Source organism: Odontesthes bonariensis, chromosome 4 (assembly GCF_027942865.1).
Source record: "Odontesthes bonariensis isolate fOdoBon6 chromosome 4, fOdoBon6.hap1, whole genome shotgun sequence".
Taxonomy (NCBI): Eukaryota; Metazoa; Chordata; class Actinopteri; order Atheriniformes; family Atherinopsidae; genus Odontesthes; species Odontesthes bonariensis.
This window is the reverse complement of record NC_134509.1, coordinates 40,100,684-40,118,122: the sequence shown is the minus strand read 5'-3', so window position 1 is coordinate 40,118,122 and position 17,439 is coordinate 40,100,684. Positions and strand designations below refer to the sequence as shown.

At 42.2% G+C, this 17,439-nt stretch overlaps 1 protein-coding gene across 1 annotated transcript in view; it reads left to right on the top strand.

The window, feature by feature from the left end:
- Window positions 1-593: 593 nt before the first annotated feature.
- The window catches only part of fbxo8 (F-box protein 8), a 47,093-nt gene continuing 30,247 nt past the window's right edge, over window positions 594-17,439 (top strand). Inside the window, exons 1-5 of the mRNA XM_075464207.1 lie at window positions 594-830; window positions 2,099-2,210; window positions 2,803-2,886; window positions 9,728-9,872; window positions 10,029-10,155. Of these exons, the coding sequence (XP_075320322.1) occupies window positions 2,099-2,210; window positions 2,803-2,886; window positions 9,728-9,872; window positions 10,029-10,155 (468 nt within the window). The 5' untranslated portion in view covers window positions 594-830. The remainder of the gene's footprint in view (window positions 831-2,098; window positions 2,211-2,802; window positions 2,887-9,727; window positions 9,873-10,028; window positions 10,156-17,439) is intronic.

Genomic DNA, 17,439 nt, shown 5'->3' with positions numbered 1-17,439 from the left:
GCCCCTGTCTTCAATCATAAAAGTTACACGACAGTCTCCTAAGGTGTCTTATTCTCCATGGTAGTTTTAACATCCCATTGCTATTTAAACGATCGTTCTCTTGGTTTAAGAGACAAACTCCTTCGTTGCCGCGTGTCATCACTTTTTAGCGCTGGCGAAGAGAAAAGGAGTGGACGGTCCAACTGATTTATGCCCCGGGCGAAACCTGGTGCTGCTGCTGTTTTTTTTTTTTACTTTCTTTTTTCACACCCCCCCCCCCCCCCCCCGGGAACCCGCATCTCCTACTGCGCAGGTCAGGTTAACACACGGAATCCCTAAATTCAGGTGGGTAGCCTGAGTAATAGGTGATGTGTCATAATCATTACTCACTTTAGCAAGATGCAAGTCAAATAAACTAAGAACGCTTCATTGATATTACATCAAAGTCGAACAAAATAGCTCTCTCTTGTCAACTTAAACGAGCTTTGGTAAGCCAACTGTGGGATTCGCTGCAGGAAGGAGTGAAAGCCACCTCAACCAATCACGTTCCAGTCTGATGGCTCATGTGGTATGTGTAGCCAATTGTATTAAAGTGAGGGCGAGGCCACGGATCAACGCACCTTGCTTGTCCGAACTTCCATCGTTGCTTGTTTACAAGATTGCAATGGATTTGTTTCTGCAACGCAGTGAACGTTGGGCAGTCCAAGAGTGACAGAACGACTGGGCACCGCACTATAAGAGTCCTGCTGTTATGTCCGCTGGTGTTCTTCGTTCGGACGAGTTACCTACAAACTAATTCATTTAGTATGTGAATACGAGAAAAGGGACATGTAACTGGATGTCTGCTGCAGGTCAGTTTTATGTACTTGATGAACTTAGGCTAGCACGCACGACTTATTCATCGGCACCCAGGGCTTTCATTTGCTAAGCAAAAACTTTTAAATACATTTAAATGCAAGTAATTGACAGCTTTCAATTAAACACACGCACACACACACACACACACACACACACACACACACACACACACACACACACACACACACACACACACACACACACTGCGATTACCAGCTCATAATTTCACTCATAATTTCAGTCCACCACGACGTACTTTACCGAAATAAATGAAACATTAAACATCAGTGAAAGGAAGCTGTTTTTCTCAAGTATCCAGTGTCATTGTTCAGCTCCATATCTTGTAGATTTATGTTGATTATCAGATTATGAACAAGCAGGGTGCTTGCGCAAGTCTTGAAAGTCTTAATAAGTATGGAATTTTGAAGCACTGTTTTCCAGACCTTGAAAAGTCTTGAATTTTGTGTGAAAGTCTTAATAAAGTATGGAAAATAAATGTATGGTAGAATTTTACAGTATGCTCAAAGGCATTGTGAAATGAGAAATAGGAAGGTAGGCTATAAAACTATAATTTTACTTACTGGTCACGTACTGCATTAGCCTAATGAGATGTGAGTGAAGAGACTGAATTCTACATACATTCATCCATCCATTAATTTTTTTTTATAGATATTTTTTGTGACAGTTGTTTTATGTGAAATTCATGTACTTGTGATTTTCATGTTTTGAAACGTTTTCATCAGTAAAAGCATAATTTACTGTGAATAATACATTTGTTCATTGAATACTAGCCTATAAAAATGAACATTTCTAATAAACACAGTTGGTACAATCTCAACCAATGAAGTAGGCAGTAGGCACACAAGTTACAAGTACATAAAGTTAAGATCTTGGGAAAAAAAAGTATCAGTTTTAAAAAAGTCTGGAATTTTAATCTGGAAAAAGAGCAAGCACCCTGACAAGGCTAGATCATACAACAGGTGAAGCTTAGTCAAGTATTAGTTGTTTCTAACTAATTCACTGACAAGTTTACATGGAAACGCACTGCTTGCCCCCAGCAGCTGGTAGATAGTTTGGATGGAAACAACTGATTCTGAATCGTGTTTCTGTTGTGAGGTATACACATGGTCAAAGAGATGGGGCTACAGTTACCCTTATTACCATTTATGCGGGTCAATAGAAGGTCAAATGCAGCATTGTGTGTTCTAGCATCCTCTAAGTGACTTGCTTGTTGTGTAATGTGGGACTGTCCGGCATACAGATGGGTCAAGCACTCTGGAGGCTGCCTCCCAGACAACAGCAGCAGCTGCAGGAAGAGCTCGCTGACCGGCTGTCTGACCGAGGAGGAGGAGGAGGAGAAAAACATGAGCAAGGTAACTCTGCCATTTTCACATCACTTTGACTTCTGTCTGTATATTACTCAGTTTAATATTGGGGGTGATTGCCTTTCATTTCATGGAAGATATGAGGTTGGTAGTGCTAAAAAAAAAGCTTGGCTGTCAGGACAATAACTTAGTGTTCCATCAAAAGTATATTTAATGTGATGAGTAGGGTAGGGCTGTCACAATAGCTTCTCATTGGGAGCATTAATTGAAACGTATGATCGCTTTCTGCAGGTTTTTATGGATTACATTGCATGATTGAGTTATTGGATGAATAATGTGCACCTGTTCCAGATAAAGGGTTTGGGGAGGAGAGGCTCATTGACTAAACATGTTGAAAGTCTTTTATAGTTTACCAAACAAGCTACAAATAAATAATGGTCATGGAAAATAATGAGCCATATGGTAAGAACAAATAAGAACATGAGCCAAAGATTAAGAGCAAACTAATTAGAAGAAATACAGTTCTGTAATATATTTCTGTAAATAGTGACAATTAAAGTCCCCTTGTCAGATGGCAGGATTGTCTTCAACTTGCCAACCTTATGAAATACGTGTAAGCCCCCTCTCTCCCCTCCCCCAGGGAATGATGGAAGTGCTCAGAGAAGAGCTCCACAGCACTGCTACGGCCCCGACATTTATCATCTGCTGAGAACACGCCGGGGAGGTATGAACACACAAACATGTTAAGGCGAGACACTACAGGTGAATAGGGTAATATTTTAAGATAATAGATATCAAATCAAATCAAATCAAATTTATTTATATAGCACATTTCATGTACAAACAATTCAAAGAGCTTTACATAAAATAAAAGCATTGCAGCAGGGAGTGGAAGAAGCATTAAAAATACATAAAATAATATAAAGAGAAACAAATAAAATCATTTAAATGAATAACAGTCAAGATAAGTTCAAAGATATCGTGCAGATTTCATGCATAGACACATGAGAAAAGAAATGTCTTTAACCTGGATTTAAAAATGTCTCCATTTGGTGAAAGTTTAATCTCCACTGGCAGTTTGTTCCACTTGTTTGCAGCATAACAGCTAAATGCTGCTTCTCCATGTTTAGTCTGGACTCTGGACTGGACCAGCTGACCTGAGTCCTTGGATCTAAGAGCTCTGCTGGGTTCATATTCTCTGAACATATCACAGATGTATTTCACAGATGATCTCACCATGAAAATATGGGGGAAAAAAATGTATTACAAGTTTTAGAAATTTGTATGTTTAATTATGCAAATGATGCAGTATCTCATTAAATATGCACAAATTTGTATATATTTCCAGAAGATGGATCTGAACATATCATAAAGCCAGGTGCAAAATTCTTTTTTCATTTTGTTTACACACAAAATGTAAAGAAAATTAGAGGGATTTCAGGATATCTGCTTTAATTTCCTAGGAAATCAAAATATACTGTCCGTAGCCTAAAAAACATCGATTTTCGCCATATTTTTTTATTATAATGTCACATAAATCAGGCCAGGAATGATTTATCAACAAATCCTTCTGTAAATAACTTCAGAATACTGCTAAGTGTATAACTGGAAAGTTTGGTGTTAGTAGGTGCTCCATAGGCTGAAATATTGATACTGGAAAAATACAAAAAAACTGATTTTGAGAAAACGGCATTTAAAGATTTAAATAGGGGAATTCAATACATTTGTATTAGAAACAATTGCTCAAAAACAGAATAAATGCTCAGGCCCTTAGTAATACTAATATTGAATAAAATAATCTTATTGATAAAGAATACAAGCTCAATACAATACAATAAAAGATCGCATATCAATTCATTGAGACGTGCGACAGCCACGTCTCAATGTCATTAACTCCCCTTGGTTTCCTAGCGACAGTTTACGGTCAGGTGTGCTGCTCCCCGATGGTTAATCAGCTGATCTAATCGAATTTTTTTTTATTGCATCTTGCAAAGCGCAATTGTTGCTTTCTTTTCTTTGAAAGTTGCGGGGTTATGGGGCATTTTCGGAGATTCCGCGAAAGCTAAACACGTCAGAGTCCACCACATGATGCGTCTGAGCGAATCACGTTAGCAGAAACGAGCAGCAGCCAATGAGATTTTGTCATTAGCTATAAATCTGCCTTTAAACATTCACGATTGGTTACTGATAGAAAGGAAGTGCCATTATTTGGGTGACATATCATTGTGCAGGAGACTCAGGGCTTTACAACGATACCGGTCATAGACCGGTGGACTTCAGTAAACAGACGAAGCTTGGCATGGCGCGTTGGAATGCTAACTTTTTGGTAAATTCGGGCGAAAGGTACTACCGCGAGTAAACAAAATGTAATAAAATAAATATTTTAATTTGTTTTTTCTGCGTTTTCTTTAAAGCAGGTTGAAAGAACACATATTGAAGGAGTAGACTGGCCCAAAATCTCAAAATTGACCACTGCATGAAAAATCACTGTTTTTGCCTTAAAAGTGTCTCGCCTTAAAAGCACAACTATACTTTGTATTGGTACTTCATAAGTATACCACTTTCTTATTATTCAGTTCAGTTCAATAATACTTCATTAATAAATCGTTCTTATAAAGTATTGTTGTTGTATTAAGTGTTATTTGAAGATCAGATGTTCTTGGTTATTTATTTCATTTTGTTTTGATGGTGTGGATGTTGGTTCAAATATTTCTAACTGATGGGCATTGGTTTAATTCTTTCAGAAAAAGCTTTTACTACCAGCCAATTCATGCACATGAGGATAAACTTCAATCATTACTGTAATCCATGTTGATGTTTGACGTAATTGTTGGAATTTTATTGCTCTCAGACCACTTTTTAAATTGGGCTCAAAAAGCTTTCAAAGGGTCGTCCTCACATAGACTGAGCTGAATTCAACTGATGTTTGAAGTTTTGCTCTGGAGATTAAATTTAAAGCAAAGAATTTGGACTTTTCTTCTGATAAAATTAAAAACAATTTCATAATAACATTAAACACAATATTGCATGACTTGAATTAACTTTGAACTTTTCTTTGTTTGCTTTCATAGATTTATAATTGTTCATAATTTTTAAATTTGGTCAATATCCATAAGAAATTCAAATAAAAAAAACTTCTTAAAAATGCCGAGTCCAAAGGCAAAGACACCCCGGTGAGAATAAAAAAAAAAAATGAAGCAGCAAGCATTTGCAGCACGGATGCTGTGTTTGTTCATTTCTAGACACATTATGCAGTTATTTAGGTACAGACTAAAATGTCTGAGAAACTCCTTGAATACATATAAAGACTAACTTGAGGCAGAAAGCACATCAGGAATAAAACAATTCAAATTAGTCTCTTAGTCTTTTTTCTCTTCTTTTACAAGCAAAACCCAGTAGGCTGATTTTTACACTGGGTAAAGCTATAGAATGCTAATTATATGTTTTTAATCAGGCAAATTGATGTTATTTAGCGAACACCACGCAACCACAACATTTAAACCACCTCATCAGTACAGAGTTGCACATTGATATCAGCATTTAGTACACTATGCTCTGGGTATCATGGACAGTCTGATTACTATCCACCCTCTTTAGGGCTCTAGATTATTTTTCATCCAACTTGAAATTTTTGGAGCACCGGCACTAAATTCAGGGTCACTACTTTAATAGCAATCAAAATTTTTGCCATTCATGCATTTCTAATTCTTTAAAATCTGAACGACATTACTGGGAAATACTTTTGTAATAAACATATAAATGACCTAATATCAAACTACTGATATAATTCTAAGAAAGCGTCACAAAGTTAACTGTTGTTCTAAAGAAAGACTCTTATCTGAGAAAAAACACAAAGGGAGTCTGAGAGTGGCTCATGTGTTAGTGTTTGTCCAGCAATTATAACGCCTGTGGTTCAATCAGTGGTGCAAAAAGGGAGTATGCTCTCCATGCGGCACATGGGGCGCTGCACTAGAGAGGGCGCAAAGCGATGGGGGGAAAATAATTTCGAGTAGGGATTTTCTTTATTTAACAGCTTTTTGTGGTTGTGTAAATGATATGAACAGGGGCACGTTACTGATTCGGCGCCCTCGCCACACAAAACACTCGCGCTCCAGCGCGCTTTGAATCTTGTTTTCATCTTATGACAGGGTGCTAAAGATGGAGAAACGGAAGAGAAAGTTCTCTGGGGCTCAAAATAGAAAACGGTGGAGGGAGAAGGAGAAATAGTTTGAAGGGATGAAAGAAAAGTTTTCTAAGTGGTTAAAAGACAGCAGGTAAGTTCTGTCAAGGCTTAGTGGCTTGTAAATATTCCAGTTAGCTAAAGCTACTACTGGTGAAACGACAGGTTACTGTTGTCTTGCAACTGAACTGATCAGTATTTACCCACCCTGTGATTTAAAAAAGGAAAATCTGGAATTACTAATAACAAAGCAAGTGTCGCACTAAATTTACATACATACTTAGAATAGAATAGAATAGAATACAAGTACTTTATTCATCCCAGCTGGGAAATTACTTTGCAGTTGCAGCATACAGACGAGTAAAAATAAAAATAAGAATAAAAATAATATAATAATAATATGTACAGCAAAAAGTGCAACAATGCAGTTGTGCGAGATTGAGATGATAATTATTAGTGCAGAACAATGATTAACTGTTATTTTACAGAGTGATGGCATGTGGCAGGAAAGATTTCCTGTATCTATCCCTTCGACAGCGGAGCTGAAGTAGTCTGTGTGAGAAGGTGCTCCGCTGTACTTAGAATATAATGACCATTGGGTGACACTGGTACATGTAACTTGACCTGTTTTTTGTTTTTGATTGAGTAGATCACCAGGGGCCTCATGTACAAAGACTTGCGTGGATTTCCTACTGAAACATGGAATACGCTCAAACCCAAATGCCCTCCAACGTACAAAAATATCCGGATGTATGAATCTGTGCGCACGCATCAATACAAGCACATTTCCTTTGTACATCCCAATCAATGTGGAATTGAGCGCACATGTTGGAGCACCCGAGACATGTGGGTGACTCTGATTACCCCCCAGGTAAATACCTATGTTTTTGTGTAACTCACAACAACGTGTTCATACAGTATCATGAAGAAGGGCGCCGGGGAAAAGGTGAAGCTGCTTAAGACATTTTACACTTTACGTTATTAACATTTGCCCACAGAGACGATCAGGGGCTTGTTAGAAAGATCTGAAGCTGAAGTTTAACCAGCAAAAAACAGCAAGAAACTAACTTTAACCACCGACTGATGCTGTGAAGACGGGATAGAAATTGGGGGCGCACATGCTCAATGCACGTCATGGGGAATAATATTAGGACAATTACACAATAAAGTTACTCACCAAGAAGCCACCCATCGCGCACAGTGCCACCTTGTAGTCTGTTCCCAACGACGCTGTTACTCAGAATGTATGAATCGTGCGTTGAACTAGGCCACCTCGCCACAATGTTGGTTAATTGCATTTGCGCTTCACATATGATCTGTACATCGATCGAATGAAAATGTTTCCTGTTGACGTACAAATTCATCATGTGATGGCGCTTTTATAGCAGCGTGTGTGCAGTCGATAGCTCCGATTACATTAGGAAAACTGGCTCTCGCTTCAAATTGAGCTTTAATGTTGGCCTGTTCAACTGCATTGTATGGCTCAGATGCGGGTAATTCCGTCCCACCGGCTGGCATGGCTCGGCTCAGGGTCGACTGGCACAGTCCCAATCGGTTGGCCAGCTCCCTCTGGAATGCCCCGGTTGCTATAGGAACCCCAGTGTGCACATCACCTGTGGGCACAGGCAGCGCATGGCTTCTCTCTGTGTTGCGCTCCAACGACGGCCGCAGCTCTGCGCACAGTTCAGGAGGATTGCCCTCGAAAACCTAAAGCGGCTGATGAGCCAGTCGCCATCATGTTCACTAGTGATGCGCGGGCCGGCCCGAGCCCGGCGGGACCCTCGGGCTAGCCCGCGGGCCGGGTGGGGTCGGGCCATTATTTTCTTAGAATCCACGGGTTGCGGTCGGGTCGGGTCAGATCACAGACAGTTATCATAATTACACCGTTAAAATCACACTTACGCACATCCGAGACAGCAGAATGCCAATTGACAGCGTCTGCACTTGTGTGCTTGCTCTCTCCCCCTGCGCACAGCACCAATGCTGAAGACCGCAGAATGCAAGCAAACAGGCAGCCTACTCACGTGAAGCTCTCTCTCTCTAAATTCATATGACATGCACAGAGCTTGGGTGTCTGATGTGGCAATGAAAAGTGGAATTACAACCATAATCGTCAGATGGATGTGCTGCGGTCAAGACTTTAGAGTAGCAACTGTATTGATGCAAGGGAAATTAAGGGTGAATGCGCGCAGCTTTTGGCAGCCTATGACATTACGCACCCCCTTGCGCGGCCGCAGACAGTTCATTTGTGTTTAATAGGCCTACATAAATAAATACTTATTCATTTAATTTTTTTTTTTAAGCGGGTCGGGTGGGGTCGGGTTAAAAATCATTGTGTAATCTTTCGGGTTGGGCGGGCTGGGTTGGCTGCGTGATGGGTCGGGTTGGGGCGGGCCGTAAAAATCATCGGCTTGCGCAACACTAATGTTCACACACGCTCTCTTCGAATTTCACCATTTGCAAAGTCTTCTAATACCGCTAAAGCAGCCATTGTTTTTAATGGTATGTATTGCACCACTTTGCGCATGCTTTTATATCCACTTGTGTAACTGCAGACACATGGGTGTGATAATTGTTTATCAGTATTAATTGTTTATGTATCTCAAATGTGCACATCACTGTCTGAGTGATCTAATTGTTTTCACATTTATTTATTATAACAGTTTCCCAACATCACCTCTAAGTGTCACCAAAGAATCAACAGCTGTAGAAAAGTGCGTACGCCAGCCATGAAGTTGCCGCGAGGCACCGCACATTTCCACGGTCATTTCGCTCTTGATACATCTGATCGTTGACGTGAAAAGGTGCGTACGCCACTATTTTGTGCGTACGCACCCTTTGTACATGAGGCCCCTGCTGTGCTGTGTTGTTGTTTTTTTGCAGTATGAGACGACACCCCCCCGTCTCTCTCTCATCACCAGTCCCAGTTATCGACCGTACTTGATCATGACTGGATCACTGAAATTCATAGAATAGATAAGATTCATGCCAGTCATGTGTCTGCATACCCCTCATAAAGTAGGTAGTTGTACACCTGGGTCCAATCACTAGCCCCTCTATGTACTCTAGTGTTGCATTGCCCTCTAAAGTGCTCTATGGTGTACGATATGTAAGATAGAGAAAAGGCACTGCATGCGTAGAATAAGAAGCAGCGCTGTGTGTGTGTGTGTCGAATAAAAAACACATTGCAAAGGGTGTTGTCCAACTTAGCTAAAGTTAAAAGGAGCTGAAAAATAATTTGCCATTCAAGTACCAGTGTATTTGAAAATGAGTTTCACATGGAGTTTCCAACAACCTCTAGTTTTAATTTGACTAATAGAAGCTATCGGGGAGCATCTAACTAAGTCTAAACATTTGTTTCTTATTTTTGTCTTCCTATTTGTAGGTAAAGAGCAGCATGGCTTCATAGATTTGGAGAAACTGCCCCCTGAATTGGGTATTACCATACTGTCATATCTGAATGCTACTGATCTGTGCCTGGCTGGCTGTGTATGGCAGGACCTGGGAAATGATGAATATCTATGGCAGGGGTATGGAAGTTCCCCTGTTTTTTTTGTTGTTTTTTTCAGCTATAAATTTGTGGTGATTAAAATCATTTTATTTTCACCTCCAGTATACAATGGTCTGTTGTGGTCTTACTTTTTTAGTTTGCTACTTTTTTAAGCCAACATGTGTTGAACCAACAGGCTGTGCAAGTCCACATGGGGTCATTGCTCCATCTACAACAAAAGACTATCTGCTGGTTTCTCATATCGAAAACTCTACCTACAACTAGATGAAGGCAGCTTGACATTCAATGCCAACCCACAGGAGGTAAGTCATACACAAACATCGCAATTCTGTAGCCTTTTAGGTCTATCACCTCAGCATCAAAGTGTGATTGATATGTATATGTGTTTTTTTTAAGGAAGTACACTTAATATGTTAAGTTGGCACTTTAGCCTCACAGTGCCCAGTTCAAATCTGGGTTTGGGTTTTTGTCTTAGTTTGTGGAGTTGCCATGTTCCCTCCATGCCAGCGTGGGTTTTCTCCATGGGTCTACTCCAGCTTCTTCTGACAACAGACACGTTAGGTTGATTGGTCTCTCTAAGTTTACTGAAGGAGTGAGTGGGATTATTACAATGATTATTTGCCTTGCGTAGTGAAGTGTGGAAAAAGGGGCGCTGAATCTCTGGGAGACCCAATAACATGTTGGATTTATTGACTCACAGACCTGCACAGAAGTTTACACAGATCCCCAGAGGCTTCAGGAGCCAAGAAACATATATACAGTCACTTTCTTAAAATTGGCCATTCGCATTTGAGATGACTTTGGAACTCCTACTGTACTCCTTAAACTCCACAAATCTGCCACAAGACCAATAGACTTAAATGATGTCTTATCAGATAATACAAAGGACATTGAAATGTAGAGGAGGACCTCAGGCCAAAGACAGAGCAGATCCTCTCTCCCAGCTAAAAAAACTGTCCATATGATTTAATTTAGTCTCCATCTCTTTCGCACATATATTCATACTTTTGATAATTGTTGCTGACCTTGTTCTAAATATTACTAATGTCTTTTTCAGACCCCTTTGAACAATATGTGTTTTAAGACAAGAGAATGGAGAAATTAAAAAACTGGAATTAGACCCAATATTTTGCGCCTCCCAGACAAAGACAATAAAGTCCTCAGTCAACCCTATTGGCTGAAATCGGATCCTAAAGCCACATAATGCTAGCCTAGCAAGTCAGACCCGTACAGCAAAAAGCTGTACAGGGGTCTAGTGACGTTGGATAGCAGTGTGGGCGGGATAAACGGTTGTCTGTTAAGTTGCCTCTGCACTCAACATCACGCAATAGGATGGCGCAACAACCAATCAGAGCGTCGTCCCACCAATGGAGCAAGCTGGTAAATTAAACTTTTACCGTACCCGGTGAGCAAAACTCAGAAAACGCCCTTTTTTTTCAAGAAAAACTTAAGTGCAGTTATCTGTTCGTCTCGCAAAGAAAAATGTATATTTAAATCTTCTAGAGTCGCTGCCAAAGCCAACTCGAAAGACTGTTCACTGGGCGCAGCCATTGTTTACCTCTCTCTGGAACTACACACTGAAACGTCGCACCTCTGTCGTCACTAGGTAGCCCGGCCTCCGACCCCGCTCCTCACGATTTGATTGGCCCGATTAAGTTTCGATTTTCAGCCTCGCAAAACGACCACAACCAACCAAACCAACTGCACCTTTATCTCATTTTGTATTGAAGCGACGTGTTGCAACATCAGCCTGAAGCTTCGTCTCTGATGTGATCTTTTTCTTCCATTTTTTTTGCCCTTTTGAAGCATCCCCATAATTTATATCCACGTGGTTAAAATATTGCAACAAGGGGTCGCTTTAACCGAATATTTTCCGTGGTAATCGACGACGGTGGCGAGTGCGCATATTAATTGGCTAATGTCTCTCCTGATACATGACCTCGTTGGCTTCCCTCGTTCAGAGACGGAATGCTCCTCAAGGACCGCGACACTGCCTTCAGGTCGGGCACTACAGGACTGTACAGTGCTGCCAGAGCCAACCTGAAAAAAGGAATTACAAAAGCCAAACAGGACTACAAACGCAAAATAGAGGATCATCTCGCTAACCACAATCCACGGCAGATGTGGCAGGGCATCCAGGAGATTACTAACTTCAGAGGGCGAAGTAACATGGCTGTGGACTCAAGCGATCTACTAGCGGAGGAGCTGAACACCTTCTTCGCACGCTTCGAGATCCCAACCGATAAATCTGCAGCCACACCTCTACAACCACAACCCCAACCCCACCCACCCACCCCCAGCTCCCACACATACACTGTGCAGGCACAGGATGTGAAACGGGAGCTCAATCCCAGGAAAGCCACCGGTCCTGATGGGGTTCCTGGGGAAGTACTTAGAGCCTGTGCGGATCAGCTCACACAGGTCTTCACCACTATCTTCAATCTCTCCCTTGCACAGGGCTCCATCCCAGCCTGCCTGAAGTCTGCCATCATCATCCCCGTCCCCAAGAAAACACCAACGACCAGCCTTAATGATTACCGTCCCATAGCACTGACACCCATCATCACTAAGTGCCTGGAACGGCTGGTCCTCACACACATTCAAGCCTACCTCCCCCCCCTCCTTTGAGCCCTACCAGTTTGCCTACAGGGCAAACCGATCCACTGAGGATGCCATAGCTATCGCTCTTCACACCGTGCTGAACCACCTGGAACACAGAGAGAGCTACGTCAGGATGCTCTTCATAGACTTCAGCTCAGCTTTTAATACCATCATCCCTGACATCCTGGATAGCAAGCTGTCTGACCTCGGACTTCCCCCACTCACCCGCAGCTGGATAAAGGTCTTCCTCACGAACCGGGCCCAAACAGTTCAACTTGGTCCCTACCTCTCCTCCACCCGAACACTCAGTACGGGCTCCCCACAGGGGTGTGTGCTGAGCCCCCTCCTCTACAACCTCTACACCTCCGACTGCAGACCGGCCCACAGCAGCATCACAATCGTGAAGTTTGCTGATGACACGACTGTAGTGGGGCTTATCTCAGGAGGAGATGAGTCAGCCTACAGAGAGGAGATTGTGCAGCTGTCTAGCTGGTGTGAAGCAAACAACCTGGCTCTGAACACCACAAAGACTAAGGAGATCATCCTGGACTTCAGGAAGCACAGAGCAGATCCGCCTCCCCTCACCATCAAGGGCAACGCAGTGGAGAGAGTGCGCACCTTCACCTTTCTGGGCACCACCATCTCTGCTGACCTGTCCTGGTCCGCCAACACCAAGGCTGTCGTCAAGAAGGCTCAACAGCGTCTGCACTTTCTGAGAGTGCTCAGGAAGAACAACATCAACCAGAAGCTGCTGCTAACCTTCTACCGTTCCTCTATCGAGAGCATCCTGACCTACTGCACCTCGGTGTGGTTCTCCCTTTGCACCGGGGCAGACCGGTTGAAGCTCCAGAGAGTGATAAAGACAGCGCAGAGGATCGTGGGTTGCCCCCTTCCTTCCATCAATGACATATACGCATCTCGCTGCCTCAGCAGAGCGCAAAACATTATCAAAGACATCACCCATCCCGCCCACCACCTGTTTGACCTGCTTCCCTCTGGTAGACGCTACAGGTGCGCCAAAGCCAAGACAAACAGACTCAAGAACAGTTTCTTTCCAAAAGCCATCACCATCCTGAATGCACACATGCACCAGCGCCCCCAACATGCAAAACCTCATGTGAAATAACCCCACCTTCACAGAACCCCCTGTGCAATAATCTTTTGTGCAATAATGTAAGATAGTATTTTTCCATTTGTATTTCATTTTGTATTTTTGCACTTGTATCTATATTGTGGTATTTTTATTTTTTTATTTTATTTTATTTCTTATTTATATTAGGACCAGCATGTCGTGGAGCCCCCTGTAATTTCGTTGTGTACAGTTTGTCTGTTGCACAATGACAATAAAGCTTTCTAATCTAATCTAATCTAAGTCTTGCCGACTTCTGATCACTTCACTTTGAGAAATGTTCCCTGATTTCAAATCTTTGGCTGAAGTGGCGCTTGTAATTCCAGTCTCCAGGGTGGCAGCAGAGCACGGATTCAGAACAACATCAAAACAGCCATGAGAAATCGTCTGTCCGAGGCAAAAGTCCAAAACTTCATGACAATAACCTCTGCAGCAATCCCACTTGAGACATTTGATTACGCACAAGCGGACACGCAATTCAAGTCATTGCGGCCCAGGAGGAAGGTGTGAGGCTGTGCGTTCAGGCCACAGCAGGTGAATTGTTCAGGCCCCAGCAGGTGAACTGTTCAGGCCACAGCAGGTGAACTGTTCAGGCTACAGCAGGTGAACTGTTCAGGCCCCAGCAGGTGAACTGTCCAGGCTACAGCAGGTGAACTGTTCAGGCTACAGCAGGTGAACTGTTCAGGCCCCAGCAGGTGAACTGTTCAGGCCCCAGCAGGTGAACTGTTCAGGCCACAGCAGGAGAACTGTTCAGGCTACAGCAGGTGAACTGTTCAGGCCACAGCAGGTGAACTGTTCAGGCCCCAGGAGATGAACTGTCCAGGCCACAGCAGGTGAACTGTCCAGGCTACAGCAGGTGAACTGTTCAGGCCCTAGCAGGTGAACTGTTCAGGCCCCAGCAGGAGAACTGTTCAGGCTAAAGCAGGTGAACTGTTCAGGCCACAGCAGGTGAACTGTTCAGGCCACAGCAGGTGAACTGTTCAGGCCACAGCAGGTGAACTGTTCATATTTTAAGTGCAATCGTTTCATTTCATTGTTCATATGTGGCTTCTGGGGCCACAGTCAGTGGTTTTGTCTGCTATAAATCTGCTTGATGTGTGATGGCGCAGTGTGGATTCTCTGCCCTAACTTGTTCGGACTGAATATTAATAAAAAATGAATGAAAATGAAATGCTGTTGAATATGTCATTATTATCACAAGACCATTTAAACTTCAGTACTTATAGTTTATATCATTTTTAAAATGAAAGCGACGGGTAAAAATAGATTATGACGGGATTTTTACCACCCTGTCAGTCAAAATGACGGACAATGAAAAAGTCTAGCGCAACCTCTGATTGCAACTCACCTCACAACACATTAAGTTTGTACACATACCAGTTATTTTCGTTGTCAGACACTGAGGTCAATTCAAGCCAGTGGCATGTGTGGCTGATTCAGATGAATTAGAATTTTATTCCCTCTTTGAAGGTGGTGCCCTTTCATCAAGGTTTTCTTTTGTTCTTCCTTAATATGGTAGTGAGTACGCTACACTTGTTTGTCTGTGTGTTGACATTTGAAGGACTAGCCCCAGATGTGCAGATGTGCCCTGCCTCTTGCCCATTGGCAGCTGGGATCGATTCCAGCTTCCCCACAACCTTGAGTCGGATTAAGTGGATATATGCATGCTCAATCAATCCTAGGTTAATTTCAGAAACGCCAATAAACCTAATTTGCTCGTTTTTGGATGGTGGGAGGCAGCCGGAGAATCTGAAAAAAACCACGCATGTATGTGGAGAACATGCAAACGCCACACAGAAAGGCCCCACCTGGGATAATAATAATAATAATAATTTTATTTGTAAAGCACTTTCAAATCAAAGTGCTGTACAGGCAGTTAAAATAGCATATAAAAAAGTTAAAAACACTCATGACACATAACACAAGGTGAACAAGTGGGTCTTTAGCTTAGCTTTAAAAACATCCACAGAGCAGGCCTGTCTTATATCTACAGGAAGACTATTCCAAAGCTTAGGAGCCCGGAAAGAAAAAGCTCGCTCTCCGACAGTCTTTTTTCTGACCTTAGGGACATTCAAAAGGCCAGTTCCCTGAGAGCGAAGAGCACGAGAAGGTGCATACATGTTTAAAAGATCATTCAGGTAAGAGGGTGCCATACCATTTACAGTTTTATATGTCAACAATAAAACCTTAAAATCAGCTCGAACCTGACAAGGAAGCCAATGAAGAGAGGCCAGCACCGGGGTAATGTGCTCAAATTTGCCTGCTCTGGTCAGAATACGAGCAGCAGCATTCTGCACCATCTGTAGGCCTCGAAAACATTTTTTAGGCAATCCTGATAGAAGGGCGTTACAATAGTCTAAGCGAGAGGTGACAAAGGCATGGATGAGGACTTCAGCATCCTCAAAAGACAGGATGGACCTGATCTTAGCGATCTTTCTAAGGTGGAAAAAGGACACTTTGGTTACCTCCTTTATGTGTTTGTCAAACACAAGAGTCTGATCAAATAAAACACCAAGATTTTTCATTTTGTCGCTACAGTGAATAACACAATCATTCAGAGACAAAGTAACATTCTCAAATAGGTTATGCAGTTTTTGAGGTCCAATGACCATCATCTCGGTTTTTGCAGAATTAAGGAACAGGAAATTTTTTGAAAACCAGCTCCTAACTGCTGAAAGACAGACCTCAAGTTTGGACAAGTCATACCCATTTTCCAAGGTTACAGGTATATACATTTGTAAGTCATCCGCATAACAGTGGAAACAAATTCCAAAAGAGCGTAATAGATGACCAAGTGGTGCAAGGTAGAGGGAGAAGAGAAGGGGACCCAAAACAGACCCTTGTGGAACCCCATATCTAACTGTACAGGACTCTGACAGAACATTATTAAACAAGACACATTGAGATCTGTCAGATAAATAAGACTTCAACCACAGCAGCACCTTGCCCGAGATGCCAAAACAATGTTCGAGTCTTTCCAACAAAATACAGTGATCAACCGTATCGAAAGCAGCGCTGAGATCTAACAACAAAAGAAACGAAGCACGATCAGAGTCAACATTTAATAGCAAGTCATTAACCACCTTCGTCAGCGCAGTCTCTGTGGAATGATTTGCGCGAAAAGCAGACTGAAGAGGTTCAAAGAGATCATTTGTGTTTAAATACTGGACGAGCTGCTTTGAGACCACTTTCTCAAACACCTTTGATAAAAAAGCAAGGTTCGAGACGGGTCTGTAATTTGATGGTGAGTCAGGATCTAATCTAGGTTTCTTCAGTAAAGGTGTTACCACAGCTGATTTAAAACATGCTGGAAACATTCCTGAAGACAAGGAATAGTTTAAAATGGATAAAACATATGGGCCTAATGTAGACCAAAGCTCCTTTATCACCCAGGATGGGAGAGGATCCAAAGAGCAGGTTGTTGAGCGTGCCGATGTTACAGTCTTAGATAGTTCAGACAATGAAGGGAGTGCAAAGTCAGTTAGTCCTTGTCGCCTGCTAATGGGAGGAGCAGCAGCACATAGCACATCACAGTTTGGAGACTGGGGTATCTTCAGTCTGATGTCCTCAACCTTGTCATTAAAAAACAGGAGAAAATCTTGCGCTGTCAGTTGAGGGCAGCTGATCACCTGATTTCTCTGGGTAAGTTTTGACACAGTGTCAAACAACAGTTTTGAATTGTGCCTATTATTCTCAATCAAATGAGAATAGTAGGATGACATTGCAGCTGACACAGCAAGCTGATATGTAGTCAGACTATCTTTCCAGGCCTGATAAAATACCTCTAGTCTGAATTGACGCCATTTGCGCTCAACTTTCCTACAGTTTTTCCTCAAAATTAAAACATCTGCATCCA